The 15,808-nt window shown below is 37.7% G+C and overlaps 1 protein-coding gene across 3 annotated transcripts; it reads right to left on the minus strand.

The window, feature by feature from the left end:
• Window positions 1–665: 665 nt before the first annotated feature.
• Window positions 666–15,326, minus strand: LOC116334921. Of its 3 annotated transcripts, none has more exons than XM_039622467.1 (11): window positions 15,308–15,326; window positions 6,151–6,223; window positions 3,084–3,416; window positions 2,805–2,909; window positions 2,681–2,731; window positions 2,068–2,166; window positions 1,759–1,950; window positions 1,621–1,668; window positions 1,481–1,543; window positions 1,364–1,393; window positions 666–1,184 (listed from the first exon to the last, which is right to left on the minus strand). In XM_039622467.1, exons 2-11 carry the CDS (start codon window positions 6,221–6,223, stop codon window positions 1,126–1,128), a joined length of 1,053 nt encoding a protein of 350 aa, XP_039478401.1. In that variant the 5' UTR covers window positions 15,308–15,326; the 3' UTR covers window positions 666–1,125. The 3 variants fall into 3 exon arrangements, with proteins under 3 accessions (XP_039478401.1, XP_039478399.1, XP_031614328.2); XM_039622465.1 differs by lacking the exon at window positions 15,308–15,326 and adding an exon at window positions 9,587–9,630; XM_031758468.2 differs by lacking the exon at window positions 15,308–15,326 and adding an exon at window positions 9,078–9,183.
• Between the last annotated feature and the right edge of the window lie 482 nt (window positions 15,327–15,808).

The raw sequence follows: 15,808 nt of genomic DNA on the forward strand, positions 1-15,808 counted from the left end.
TGCATATGGCTGCAAACTGAAGAATGTATCTGGGAATAATAATTTACACTTACATGCAATTTATATTGAAATCAAATGCTTTAGGTTACTGTTGTTTTGATTTGGTGCCATAAGAATAAAATTGAATTGAGCTCGTATATTAACCAGGTGTCAACTATATTAATTCCTTTTTCAACTTAGATGAGTTGTGGCTGTAGTTGTTGACATTGTTCAGCTGTGTTACGCTGTATATTATAGCTCTGTTACCTATGGAAATAGGAGTGGGATTTATTCAGTACTAAAGCATGTTATGTTAATAAATGAATTAATCGCTGTTTGACATATGACATTCTAAAGTGTCTTTGCACTGAGCCTGTAAGTTTAACAGGCTGACATCATGGAAAAATGTGGTCCTGGTGACAAAAACTAGCACAAACCTAGTTTTCAGTTTGTGTGTCTACGAGGAAATATTTTTGTCATTGTAATAGCACCGTAACCACATAAGAGACCTACATCAAACTTCACAAGTGTGCTGTTAAAATTGAAACAAATGGCGTGTCAGGTCACTTGGATGAGAGACATAGAGTGATATAGTGTTTCTACTGCTGCGTAATGCTACGTCCTGACGAACAGAAACGGTTTTTGGGAAGATTTAGAGGATCAGGCATTTGGTTGGCACTCTACGATCTGCCACTCTTTTATTTACTTAGCAATAGTTTTCACAATGATGCAGCAATTCTTGGTGACATAGTGAAAAGTTGGGATCCAGATCAATGCAATCTCATTGTTACTATGACAGAAGGTACAAGCGCTGACAGTGAAAGCACCGTAGATCTGCTTTAACATGCAGTGATAAAAGTCAAACCAAATTTAGTACATACAGGTTCTTTTATTAAGTTTAAGTAACACACATCTCTGAATGTGTGTACATTCAGACTGCAAATATATTATATGTGAAGATCCATAAATGATGATTTTAGTAAAAGAGCATAACAACAGTTCAGAAACAAGAACAGTACAGGGAGTGAAATAAGTGCAGTGATACTACAAACAAATACAATAAGACATGGATCACTTCAAAGAAATAAAATAAACAAATCAGTAATCCTCACTGTGGAAGGAGTTTAAATCTCTGTCCTTTATTCTCTACAGCCGGTTGAGCTGGTCTGTGCTCGTGTTGTAAATCGGGTTATTGTATTCACAGTCTGAAAAAGGAAAAGGAAGAAACAACAGTTCAGTGCACAGTATTATTTGATTAGTAACATGCCCACAGATGGTAAATGGTAAATGGCCTGCATTTGTATAGCGCTTTACTCAGTCCCTAAGGACCCCAAAGCGCTTTACACTACATTCAGTCATTACTTCAGATGAAGTCAACACTCACTGTCTTTGTTTTTCTTCCTCTCGTGGCCAACTGGAAAAGAAATGTGAGTTAATAAAGGAATCTGTGTTTTGTGTTTATTGTCAGACATTCTCATAATTTCTCATCAACTCAAACTACCTCTCTTTTGATTGCCCGCCTGCTTTGACGTGGCGTGTTGCTTGCGGAGATCGCGTTGGTTAACTGTGAAATAAAATGGATGAGTCAAAATCGGACAGAACTGAACTCATAATAATAAAATAAATTTAATTAAAGATTACCGTAATAATGCCGACTGAGACTTGCTTGCCGTAATCTGCTGAAAAGCTCTAATGGGGTAAGAGAAGACAGTTACTTCACACTGTTACAATTTAGAAGTCACCAGTAATGCAGTAAGTAAAGTGACTTTTTCCAAGCACCTAAATGAAATCTCTGTCTGGTTCTGTGACTTTCCACCCTTTCAAAGTGAAACTGATCCAAGTTTGGATAAATCCCACCGCTGCTTTGACCGGGCTGTTGAGGCTGAATACTGTCCAGATACTGCACAGCTCCATGTAAATCATAGTGATTTCTGGGGGGTTCTGCACTTGCTGGGCGCAGGTTATCATTTTCTGTTGTTCAAAAAAAGATTTGTTTAAAACGTGCTCATCATTATTTCTCAGGTGGGAGACAATTACTTATTACTTATTTTAGCAAGTAAGGAGGGAAGAAAAGATGAGTAAACTCACCGTAGACGAGATTATTACCGTAGGCTCCTGGTGCCTGTTGTACACGCACATGTACACCTACTGGTACGTTGATTGCTGGCATAGGTGGAGCACTGGGATCTGCAGTGGCACATTAGTCAGAGCAACTTAAAGGTCTATTCAGAGATTTTTGGGAAGACAGCTATTCCACGTCTTGGCAAATTTTAAAGATTTTGTCTGCTAAATATGAAGCCAGCAGGTAGTTACTGCAGGTTAGCATGTTAAACACTGAGCTGCAGGCGGGAAACAACAAACCGGCCTGCATCTGTTACCTTTTTCCAGTGAAACAGCAATGTTATTTTAGTATATATATTATATATACATATATTTGTAATCCCAATTTAAATTCCCTTGTAATTTAATTGAATCCCTTTTTTAAGTGTTGATAAAATATGGTAACAAGTGAAAAAAATGACAAAGAAAGGTACATAGACAAGCGGTATCCTTCAGCAGTATTTGCAGAGGATATTAGAAAGATTAGCTCAGCTGTTAAACTTCTATAGTTGGAGAAAGTTTGCACAAATAATGGTAAAGCAGGTAACAGAGCATTAAACTGATGTAACACAGAGATGAATTTATTGCATAGACTCTGTACCTGCAATGGTGGGAATCTCTGCACTGTCCTGTGATTTGTTTTTACTGCAAACTAAAAGAGAAGCAAACAGTGTATTACTAAACCACCCAGTTTCAGCTTTGTGTCTGACATGTCAGGTTCTCACCTATGCATTTCCAGTAGATGTAGAAGCTGACAACAACCATCAGAAGGAGTGCAGCCACACCAATACAGATGTAAATGACTGGCCACATGTCGGCGGTACTTGCACCTGCATGAAAAGTTGTGGTTTTACAAAATATGTGTCACAGGAAACAGTCGCTTAATCATTTGTCCCTTCTCATGTAATGGGTCTTGAGGTTTGTGACCCTGGAAAGGAAGAAACTCTACAGGCTGCTGTTTAGTATTGAATACTTAACATAGCTTAAAATAAAACTCCACTTACGACTTTCCATCACTTGCACTTGAAGACACTGCCACCCACAGCGGTAACATCCTAGGTCAGATATTTCAAGCTTATCGATTCTGATGGAGTAGTTCCCATCTCTTTGCTGGTTTGGAAAGACTTTGACTCGACCATTTCTGGGGTCCAGGAACTTAACATGCCCTTCAGATGAAAGCTGGACCATCTCTGCCTGCTCTGTGGCAGCGTGGCTCCATGTCACCCACTTGGAGCTGGTTGGTCGAGCGGTGCATGGTAGTAACGCAGACGTGCCAATTGAAACGGATAGACTGAGCTTCTCACAGAAGTCTTCTGAATCCCCACAAGATTTTTCATCTTAAAGGAAAAAATGAAATACAGTCAAGTTTAGTAATTTCATATTCAAATGACCAAAAAGCCAACACAAGAAAGTCTTACTCCTATACGACTATATTATACAACCTGCTTACACATTGATTAAAACTGGCTCTGTGGTACTACATTAGTATAAAAATGTATTATCTTCTGTAAAAAGTATGTTAAAATGATGTAAGCAATTTTAAATATGTTTCAACAGAGTAACCATATCTTACGCCAATGTACATTTACACCAAAAGTAGTTAAAAACTCAAGCGGCATCTGTTGATACAAAAACCACAAAATGTGAAACAAAGTAATATTAAATCAATTTTTTATCATAATTTTGTGTGCTTATTGTTTTCTCTGAAACATTTATATTTAAAAAAGCTGTTAGAGGGAATGAGAACAGACATTTCTTTATAGGTTTTACCACAGCAAAATAAACATTTCATTTACAAGCGTACAATGTTTAGATGACGATAAGATTAGCTGAAGAGAACTCATGACAGAAGAAATCTAAATGCATATAAATAATATAGAATATATGTTATACTTGTACAATAACAAAAAAATACATAAAAACAATATAGGTATGAAGAGGAAGTTTTATATTATTTGATGGGCCATATGTTATATGGTGGATAGAGATACTAAAAATGCTGCTGACTGTTGAAAAAAAACACCTGCTCTGTCATTTGTTCACAACAACTCATTTAGTTTCTTCATACACATAAACATTTAAATGAGGCTTGGAGATTAACATTCACTCCAACACTCTTTGTGGTCAGCCTAAAATAGGTTCAAAAAATATTGATAAGGAAAAGTTCAAATTCAACCTTTCATTAATACAAACATCAACCAGTGACATAACAGCAATTTAATGCGTTTAGGCACGTGGACATGATCAAAACAACCTGCGCTGACCCTATTATGTAACAGATAAGTTATCAAAATAGTATCAAAATAGGGTAGAAAGGTGATGTAACTGACTTTGAATGTGACGTTGTTGGTGTCAGAGGAGCTGGTCTGAGTATTTCAGGACTTCTTTAACTAAAAAATTACTTTTTTACTAAAAAATATGCAGTGAGCAACTGTTCACTGCTTTGTTTATGCCAGAGGTTAGAAATTGCTTTGAGCTGACAGAAAGGCAACGCTAACTCAAATAACCCCTTGCTACAACCAAAGTATACAGAAGAACATCAACGCACAATGCGCTGGCCCCTAAAGCAGATGGGCTAGAACAGCAAACACCCCACTGTGGGCCACTTCGTCAGCTAAGAATGGGAAACTGAGGCTACAAGTCAAACGGGGTCACCAGAATTGAACCAAAGCAAATTGGAAAAACGTTTGATAAGTCTTGATTTCAGCCACAACATTTGGATGCTAGGGTCAGAATATGGCATAAATGTCTACCTGAGTATTGTTGCTGACTATGTCCACAGTGCACCTTTATGACCACTATGTACCATCATTTGATGGCTACTTCCAACAGAATCATTGTATCACTGTAGTCAAGTAGTCAGCAGCTCTTAGTCTCGAGCATTTTGGGGATATGGTCGAACAGGAGATTCACATCATGGATGTGATGAATCGGCAGCAACTGTGTGATGCTATCATGTCAATATGGACTGAAATATCTGGGGAACTCTTACAGCAACAAGTTTAATCTATTACACAAATCATTACAGCGGCTCTGAAGGCAAATCCCGGATTCAACGCAATAAAAAAATAACATATCTAATGAGGTGAGCGGTGAGTGAATAAGTATTTCTCTGTATTAGACAACAAAATGTCAAAGTATATAGTATTGATTTGAAAAGTGAGACATTAGGTGAGAAAATATTCTATCAAAAGGTAGCTCTCACACCCTGGATCATGATCCTGCTGAGATAATAATTATTCTGTCTTTTAAGCAGTTTGTCAGTCTTTTTATTTATCTGTTTATTTTTCAATTTCCCTCTGCCTACTTCAGAGCTCACACTTCCATCAGTTAGTACAGATTCATGTAGATCACTGTCACCAAAAACGAGGCATAGATGGTTCTCCTCTGTGCTCTTTTGTGCAGTCTGGCTGGAGTTCATCATACAAACATTTTAATCACTGCATGCCTGTAAGCTGAATTCACATCTTCACTCTTTCTAAATAAAGCGTGTATAACACGCTTTGAGTGCTCCAGGAGAGTAGAAAAGCGCTATATAAGAATGAGTCCATTCACCATTTAAATCACTTGATTATTATATTTAATTAGAAACATCTTATTCTTACTTATTCTTGTTGTCTACATTCATGTCACACAAGTTTAGACATTTTTGAAAGTATACTGACTGTGAAGACCAGATTAAGATGAAGATAAAAACCAAATGAAGACCACAAAAAAAGTGCACGCAGACTGATAGTGCTTCAATTTTTCACTGAACTTGTGTGATCTGTATATGCCATTCAGCTAACCTTTCTTGCATCGTTTACAGTTTGTTTCCTTGAACCTAACTATTGACAAAATTATTTTATTAGAAAATATATTCAGTGATATGCCTTTTTCTATCAATATGAGTAAAATCGGAATGTTACAAAATCACTGTCTAAATACATTAAATCTACTTTTCATTAGCCAACTTCTATCGATAGATAGATAGATAGATAGATAGATAGATAGATAGATAGATAGATAGATAGATAGATAGATAGATAGATAGATAGATAGATAGATAGATATTTTTTTTTTTAAACTTACCATTTGAAGACACACATGTGAGGCACAGGGTAAAAAGGAGCGGCCACCTGGCAGCGTGCATCTTCCTCAGCATCTAGTACAATGTGAGCAGCACGATGCTATATTAATCTCTTCATCATCACAGAAAGAAACCACAAGACCACGAGTTTCAGTTATTTAAAGCAATGGTTTGCCATATTTACCTTTATATTACCGGGAGTTATATGTTTAGCACAAAAATCAGCGATCTTAACTGAATGCTAGTAATGTTACATTTTTAACTGAAATGTGTAAATAATTACATTTCAAAGAGTGATATTGTATTTCTGACTGACAGCAGAAAGCACCTGCTGCGACATTCTGCTTTAGACCACTTCCTGTGGAAGCTTGCTGATGTTTCCTGGGCAAGAGGCCCCCTTATGATAGGCACGCATGAGTACATAAAGTGATCACTAGCTACTCTAATCAAAAGACAAGTAGCACATTTTACCCACGTCAGTCACAATCAGAGTGTTGCTAGGCAAACTGCTGAAGTTTATTGTGGGTGTTGTAGCAAGTTGTTTAATAAAAATATCTCGACAACAAGCTCCGCTAAAAATCAAAAGGCTTCAATACTTCAATATTATCCAGATTTCACCCATTTATTGAGACTAAATGTTAGTTTTCATCAACAAAATATATTTCAAGAGTAAACTGAGTATCAAAATGTAAGTCTTAATGTGACAGTGTAATCATGTGACAGTATAATAGTTTGTTTATTTACACTGTATCAAATGTGGTAATACTTTGATACAGTACAATACAATACTGTGGTTTTGTTACCTTGCAACTAGCGAATATATTAAAGGTCACATACTTCCACCACTCAAAACGATACGTCTGCAATACTTAGTGATAGCGCATGGTTACTGTTGGGAAATTCTTTATGCAGGTCAAGGTGTCACATCCTTTATTTAAGTTGAGTGTACAAGTACCCCATAAAAATCTCTACAATGCATGCTTGTAGGAAATGTTCACTGCTGTTTTTAAGACTCTGTGTTTCAGTTAATTTTTAGTATGTTCTATTTTTCTGTCAGCATGTGGTATCAACCATCAATCTCAGTGTTTACTTTAATTATATCACTGTTCTTTGCATTTTTTGCTGTTACTGGCAGCTGTGTTATTATGTTTGCACTGAAATAAATAGTGGATGTGCAAAAGAGCAAAGCTTATGGTTATGGTAGTATGAAAAGTACGTTCCATGGAAAGTTGGCTTTCTGTCACGTTTAGAGTCTTTGATACCTCAGTGGTCCATGTGATTGACAAGATATTAAATTTTTTTTTAATATCGGACCAAAATTATTTGTTATTTGAGTAACACCTTCATTAATAAAAACAAGTAATGAATACTGAAAGACTTTAATAACTATATGTTGAGACCTGTATGCAGGGTCTTTACCATACGTTATATAACGTTCCTTGAGGTGACTGTTACTTAAAAGCTTTTACAATTAAAAGGGGAATTATGAAAACAACAAAAAGTCAATGTGTGCTTTGTATGAAAAACACATGAGTCAAAAAATTGGACAAAATCCATCAGTTTAAAAACAGAAATGAGTAATGTAAAAATGTTAAAACAAGCAAAGATTTTAATGAGACATTTGATTACAGCTTCTTTCCTGATTGTGCTTCTTTGCTGCTTCATCTTAAGTTTTTGTGTTTGGTTAATCTTTTATCTTTTATCTGAGACGGTGCTGAGCAGCATCTCAGAGATATAGTTCAATTCAATTCAGTTCAATTTTATTTATATAGCGCCAAATCACACCAACAGTTGCCTCAAGGTGCTTTATATTGTAAGGTAGACCCTACAATAATAGTAATATATAATATAATTAGGTGTGCAGTGAGGTGTGATTTCGCCTCCTGCTGGCTGTTTACTGTAAAAGCTCAAATTCAAGCTTTTCATAAACAAGGTTCCTCTATGAATGCTGACATTTCTGAAGAGCTGCATGATGGAGAGCTCATTATTTGACTACAAAATGGAAAAATACATTGACACAAAAAAAGAAGTTTTGCACAGAATTTTCAATTATCTGTTATCTGTTACATAATAGGGTCAGTGCATTATTGTGGAGTGTAATTTATATATGTACGTGAATCAACATTGTTAACAACTCACTGGACAAATAATTGTTTATAAATGTTTATCTGTTTAAGTCACTAGCTGACTGACTAAATAAATATGAATAACACTGCTTGCCTTAAAAGTTTACCTTATTTAACTTGAAATAAGTAGACTTAAAGTAAACATAGTTTAAATTTCAGGATCTTAAAGTTGCTTACACAAGAGGAAATACCACTAAAAGCTGTTCATTCACTTTTTATCTTTCCCTGAAGTTGCCCCTGTGGCTTGTGGTTCAGTGCATTGATGTCACAGTTCGGAGATGTAGCACCTGTAGTTCAGTGCTATCCCCTATGCTAGCAGCAGGAGGTAGCACAGAACGCTGGACCAAATCAGCCTTATAACTATTGTTTGTTTATGGAACTGTAACATTAAAATACCGTAGTTGAAGCCAGTCTGTTGAAATCCTTCAGATTACATTATGTTTATGAGATAGAATAGAATAGACTAGAATAAACCTGTATTATCCCATGAATGAGAAATTTGGGTGTTAGACGGGCATATATAGATAGGGCATATATGGTGTCACTCTTGGCTGGAAGCAGTGCTTAAACAATGGAAAAAACACAAACTTTGTCCAAAAACCTCTCATGTTTAGCTGTTTCCCACTTTTTCTTTGGTCATTTTAGCCTTTTTGGTCAGGGTGAAGGGAGTATCTGCCATCAAACAAGAAGACAGCCACATGTAACTACGACGGTGTTTGCTAGTTCACCTTACATGCATTAATTTAATAACGTGGTTAGCATACTCAACATAAATTACACACGAACAACATTAAGCTACTCACGCAGAGAAGAACTGTGTGGAAAGATTGGAAAGATTGTACACTGAGTCCAGTCTTTCCCCAGGAAAGTAAAATTGGAGTATTAAATAGAAAAGGAAGAGAAAGCAAACTGAAGGATGTCGACCGTTAGCAGATGACTTCCTTTAGTTTGCTTTCTCTTTCTCTATTTTAAGTTATTTCCAAAATAAAATCATTATTGTACGTTGGACCAGTGTTTCTCAACTCATGTCTTTTGAGGCCCAGAAGGCAATCTGTGGAAGTCAGTGCGTTTCAGGCTGATGAAATGGCTTAAAAAAAACAACAACAACAAAAAAGCAAAAACAATGTAGGTCTGGGAATGCCATAAGCAGAAGCAACTAGCATTTCTGCCCCAGTGGGTGGAATATAACTAGGTTGGATTTGATGATTTGAGGAGAGAAGTAACAAGTTTGGCCACTTTCAACGCTTCCTCTGCTTCCTTTAACCTGACAACTGCTGTCAGGGTGCTTAATTAAGGCCTTTAGTGCCTCTACCTGCATTTGTTGAGCCTCTCTCTCTTGGGTTTGAATTTGCTGATAATCCTAATCCGCCTGCATCCGCCTACTGCAAATCAGTAGCATCTGTTAGTAAGCACTCTTGATTCTCCCAGAAACATAGACGTGTAGTTTACATATTACTCATTAAACAATGACAACAACAATGCAAATAGAACTGGTAAATGTTAACAATTAATAACACATTTAGACAGGCTCATCTGGTAACACAAGAACATTTAATAGATTGCCTAGACTAGCATATGGATGATACCTACCACATGGAATGCAAAGATACAGTTAGCTTCCACAGTAACTCCCCTCGATGCAAATTACAGGTCTTGCAGTCAATTAATAACCACAAAGGTTCTGGCCGGTAATAATCTTTTAATTATTCACAATTGCTTCATAAATGCACAGAAGGAAATGTCCAGTGCATTTAAGGCTTGGAATCACTAGTTAAATTGGCTCCTGTGCACCTCTAGACTCACAGATTCTTCTCCTGGGCCATTCACACTGTTAATAAAAACTTGATTAAGGCAGCAGCACCCAGGACAGAGGAGGTGAAGCCTAGACAAAACACAAGGCATTATTTCACAAAGAAAAAAACTAATATCCTCGTTAGGGGTGGGGCAGGTATTAACAAGGTTTAACTAATTAAGTGGTTGGTTAATGTAAAAGAAAATGCAAGTAGACGATTTACAGTGCAGCTCTCTTTATCTCTCTTAAAAAAGAGATAAGATAAATTCACATAAAATCCCATTCAAACACATGTTTATTGTATTTCTACTCACATCCATAAGCTAGAAAGTTTAGCGTTGTCCCCACAGTCATCAATATTGGTTCTGGGATGGCTTTGCTTGGAGCTGTGAGAGGCATTAATAAGTATAAATGTTGTTAAAAGATTGGAACAAGATTGTTTAAATGTCATAGCACTGAATTAAATTCTGTTTACAGGAAACCTTCTTCTGTGACATTATCCTTCTCCACTTTACAAAGAAAAAGAAATCTTGCAGACAATAGAAGGACAAAAAAATCTCAAAATTCGAGAAGCAACGCACAAGTACAGATGCAGAGATTTATCTTTTTTGTTATATGAAAAAAACCCCACCATGGTGCTTAACTACACTATTTATGTAGAGAGAGAAGAACGTGCAAGTATCATGCTTGTTGACATGAAGCGGAAGGGGTTACATGAATAGGATGTGGGACCTATGGAATCTGATGGGAAAACAACTAGTAGAAGGAAGTGCTCTCACAGTTAGAGATTGATGAGGTACAACACATATACTACAACAAGAGGGAGCCAGGAAAAGGTCAGGGAGATATCATCATCACCCCCACCTAAGATTGGGTACCAAGCCCCAAATACAATAGAAGAAGGGGTGTTAAGTGTGAGAGGAACTAACCTGAGATAGGATCATGGCGACGCTTGAAACCTGACCCCTTCGTAGCCGGTTACCAATTTGGCATGAAGTGCCCTCTAAAGGTCTACTTAATGATGTGAATACAGCACTGAACAATTCCTACTGCGACCATCACCAAGACTTATCAGCTGATCAACACTGCGGCAGCAGTGATTAATGAGATGCTTGGCTACAAAAAGAGAAGCCACAAAGAGCAGTACAGAAGAGTAAATTGGCCTTCTTTGGCCATTAGAAGACAGGGGCATTGGTACACTTTTATTTACAAAGCTATGCTTGGATTGCTGCCTCCTTATATTTGTACTTTGGTCACAAGGAAAAATAGTGGTTCTTACTCCTTGCGTTCAAATGATCAGCTGCTGCTGTCTGTTCCCCTTGTCCGCACAGAGTTGGGTAAGAAAGCCTTTGTCCACTCTGCGCCTTTTTCGTGGAACCTGTTACAGAAAGACTGGAAACTGACTGAACTGTTGTCTTTAAATGTTTTTAAAACTAAACTCAAAGCCCTACAGACTGCCTCAATAATGTGTAATTGTTTTGTGTAATTTTTAATCTTGTTTGTTTGTATGTATTTGTTTGGAAATTTGCTGCCTCTTGGCCAGGACTCCCTTGAAAAAGAGGTTTTTAATCTCAATGGGACATTCCTGGTTAAATAAAGGTTAAATAAAATAAATAAAAAAGAAACATCTGTGCCGAGTATGGTCTGGAAGTCCCGAGGTCAAAATGGGAGATGCCCCCAAAGGAGGTGGAGAATGACCGAGCTAAGATCCTGTGGGACTTCCAGATACAGAGAGACAAAATGGTGGTGGCTAACCAACCGGACATAGTGGTGGTAGACAAACAGAAGAAGATGGCCGTAGTGATCGATGTAGCAGTTCTGAATGACAGCAACATCAGGAAGAAGGAACACGAGAAAATTGAGAAATACCAAGGGCTGAGAGAGAACAGTGGTCCCAGTGGTAATCGGAGCACTAGGTGCAGTGACTCCCAAGCTAGGCAAGTGGCTCCAGCAGATCCCAAGAACAACATCAGAGATCTCTGTCTAGAAGAGTGTCAAGAGTGCAGTCCTAGGAACAGCTAGAACCAAGCCTCTGGTAGAGGACCCGAGGTTGAAGGATAGACCGCCCGCAGGGGCGAGAGGGGAGAGTGGGGAGGTTGAGTGGGTAGATAGGTAGGTGACTTCGGGATGAGATGGACCGCAGAATGAAGGCAAAAGGGCCAACAAGTGCTTAGCATCTCAGCAACTCCATCGAGAGAATGCCAAGAGTGTGCAAAGCATTAATCAACACAAAGGGTGGCTGTTTTCAGAATCTAAAATATAAAACATGTTTTGAGTTACTTTGCATTTTATTGTTTGCTTTATAATTCCATACATGTTCTTTCATAGTGTGGCAGAATGAATATTAAATGTTCTGGTTGATCCCACTTTTAGTCAGGCGCATTAGGGGGAACTAGTATAAATAGTGGCCATCTGAGCATCCCCGAATTGCGTACCTGTTGTCTCCTTTCGGTCACCTGACTTCCCCCGGGGTTGCAGGTAGGAGCTGGGTACATGTCGTTGTTGCCTCAGCCTTAGTTGGCAGTACTCCTGTTGATTGTTGTTCGTGTTACAGAGATCACCCCTGGATTACCTTCCTGAAGACTCCATCGTGGCTGGTATGTGTTTATTCGGTGCAGGGCGTACATTATTTCACTCGGTGGTAAACCAATGTTGTTTATAGGTCGTAGCCTATAAACAACATTGGCCTCCTATGAGCCACTCTGTTAATAAATCGAGTGACACAGTTTAATTGGTACGTAACTCCGATTTGTCACAATCTGTCTTTAATTGTTTGTTTCCTTTATAGTAAACACTCATTATGTATTGCAGGAAGTGTGGGCCTTAGTGGGCGGCAAGTAGCTTTACAGCAAAGTCACTACTGCTTTTCTACGCTACGCTAACAGAAGTGCTGCTGCTTTGCCTTTCATCGTCTGTTTCCGTTTGCGAGGGTTCTTTTTCCCTGCTGCTGCCAGCCTCTTAAGAGTGGACGTGGTCAGTGGCTACATACATGCCGGCTACGGGAGTCGGATGGCGTGCATGTTGATTGACTTAATTATTAAATTAGAGTAGTAGGGCGGACGGCAAAATGTAGTAATACGTTGACTCCGTCTGCTCCAGATTTAAGGTTTTATTTAGTTTGTATGTCTGGCTCTCTGTTGTTTTGATTTGTAGTTTGGTTTTTGTTACACCACTGGTAGGAGGCTCTTTTTCTAGCTGCGGATCACCAGTGTGTTCCTGCAGTTGGGCTAACCCCAGCATGTGCATATTAGGTTTTTTTTTTTTTTTTTTTTTTTTGAATATATTATAATTTTCTTTGTTTCTTTTATTCAGATGAATTCAGATATTCAGAGGGCCTGACGTGGAGGAGACTGGGGTGCCTTGGTGGTGGGTTCCTTTGAGTATTACACACCTGCATTTTTAGTTTATTAGTGTGAGTGTGTGACAGTGTGCTGCACTTGTCTATTGGTGAGTTTTCTTTTCTTTTTGAATTGTTTTTGTGTGTGGCATCCCTGTCCTCCCACTGGTAAGCCTTAGCTCTGAATACTTTTTAGAATATTTGTATATTGACATTTATGATTGTGCTTTTATATGCTGTTTTAAATAATTATTAATAAATTGTCAACCTGTTTTATCATTTATGGAACGCCAGGACTGCCATAATGAATTACTTAAATACACCATTAAATAATTAATTAAATGTGGCAATAATTAATTAAAATGGGAATTAATTAATTAAATAAATAGTTATGACACATGTAATTAATTAATTATTGACACATTTAATTAATTATTTATGTATTTCATATTTTAATTAATTATTGACACATTTAATTAATTAATTATTGACACATTTAATTAATTATTTATGTATTTCACATTTTAATTAATTATTGACACATTTAATTAATTATTTCATGATATATTTATTTATTTCATTTTGGCAGTCCTGGCGCCTGGCTCTCATCATGAATTAATTTTATCTGTCAGCCTCACCCATCAAACTCAGGAGGCGGGGTTAACGCTGATCGACTCAAAACCATTGCTTTGGCCTGGTGGCCATTGTTTTTAGCCCACAACAACCGGCAGAACTGAACTTTGAAAAACCCTGTTTGTGTGTCACCAAATACTGTTTTAATATGTTTTTAGCCGAGAATGTAGTGGTTTAATCTTCACATGTGTGATCGGTTTGTCAAGATACAGCCTCTTTGCAAAAGTGCTTCGATGATTTCGGAGATGTCTGCCCAGTCTCACGGCAAAGCGTGGGATAGACCCGCTCGCCTCGCAAGCAATCGAGCTGTTATTACCGCCGACAAAGCGCAGGCCCCGGTACACAGCTGTAATAACCCCGCTGACACTGACTTCTTTTACTGAGGTTATATTTATCGGGGTTTTATTTCCTGATGTTCTTATGTGTCCTACGTGTTTCAGTCGCCAATTCTGAATGATAACTAACATTAAAAACATGTTTAAGGAGGAGAGAGAGCAAATAAATTCGACTAACAGCTGATCTTTGGGTTTCTGTTCAGTAATCAGCGTGACCTGTGTATAAACGTATAAAAGAGAAAACGTTGGTGTTTCCGTCATGTAGTAACTGCTGGCTTTAACTGTACAAAGGTTGTTCGACACTATGAAACACATACAGACTTCATGATGTTCGCTAATATTTTTATTGTGAATATTAATCATGAGGGTGACCTGTACACCACGGAGCAAGATCAGCATCTCTCCACGATATCTTCAGCTCTCTGAGTTAACACAGAGTTTCCCAGCTGACTATCTAACTGTCATCTACGAATATGTCACGGGTCATATCAATATGATTTTACAGAAAAGCATCCTTAATACTGCCAACTATTCCAGAGACGTGAAAATCTACAGCATAAAGAACACAAAAATATAGCAGTCTAACGCAACACTGTAACAGAGATGAACCGTCAGTTTGTCGCAGATCAAAGTGGAATGAAAGTGATTGGTTGAACAGGTGTTCGTGATCTGTGTTATCTGCATTTTCATCAGCGTCAGAGACTCAGCAGCAGATTAGACTAACAGTTATACATTTAATAAATTACCAAATGAATCCACGATCGAACCTGTTCCGACTATTTGAGTTTGTATTCCCTCAGCTGCAGACTCGCTGCTGTTTAAATGTTTGAGAGGAAGATTAGATATAAAGCAAACATCAAACATAGACTCAGTCTGCGGTCACATTTGATATGAGGCCAGCACGGATATTGGCTGTGTCCTGTTTTAAGATCATACATGTAAAATTGTTGTCTGACCTCCGTCGATCCAGCCGCTCAGAGTCCGTGGTTACCATGGTTACTGCATAAGCAGCTATAATGTAAACATTACGCAGCATGGGTGTTTATGTTTTTCATTGCAAAAGAACTGTCTGAATGGTTAACTGACGTTAACTTGGATAAATTATAGTTAAGGAGTATCACAGATAACGCCCATGTGAGCTGCTGAAATCAGTAGGCTATTACTGAAATACACGTGCTATATCATAAACTACGATATAAATAGGGAGGTCCTATTAACATGTTTAGTTTTAAAGGACACCTTCCTGCCTTTAGTCTCATTCATGAGCAGTATTAGTTTTCTTCTAACATCCAGAAGTCTGCACGATGTGTTTCATAGTTTGTAACAAACCTTTTACAGTTAAACATAACATGACCGAAAAAGCAAAAAAAAAAAAAAAAAAAAAAAAGAGAGAGAGAGAGAGAGAGAGAGAGAGAAATCACACAAATTATATGTTAA

Source organism: Oreochromis aureus, linkage group 14 (assembly GCF_013358895.1).
Source record: "Oreochromis aureus strain Israel breed Guangdong linkage group 14, ZZ_aureus, whole genome shotgun sequence".
Classification (NCBI taxonomy): Eukaryota; Metazoa; Chordata; class Actinopteri; order Cichliformes; family Cichlidae; genus Oreochromis; species Oreochromis aureus.

What these genes read in the sequence shown, in the direction of transcription:
- LOC116334921 (XM_039622465.1), bottom strand. An exon ending in CACATGTGTGTCTTCAAATG is followed by an intron (nt 3,417 to 6,150) that starts GTAAGTTTAAAA and finishes TTTTCCTTTAAG; the next exon opens with ATGAAAAATCTTGTGGGGAT. An exon ending in CAGACAGAGATTTCATTTAG is followed by an intron (nt 1,669 to 1,758) that starts GTGCTTGGAAAA and finishes TTACCCCATTAG; the next exon opens with AGCTTTTCAGCAGATTACGG.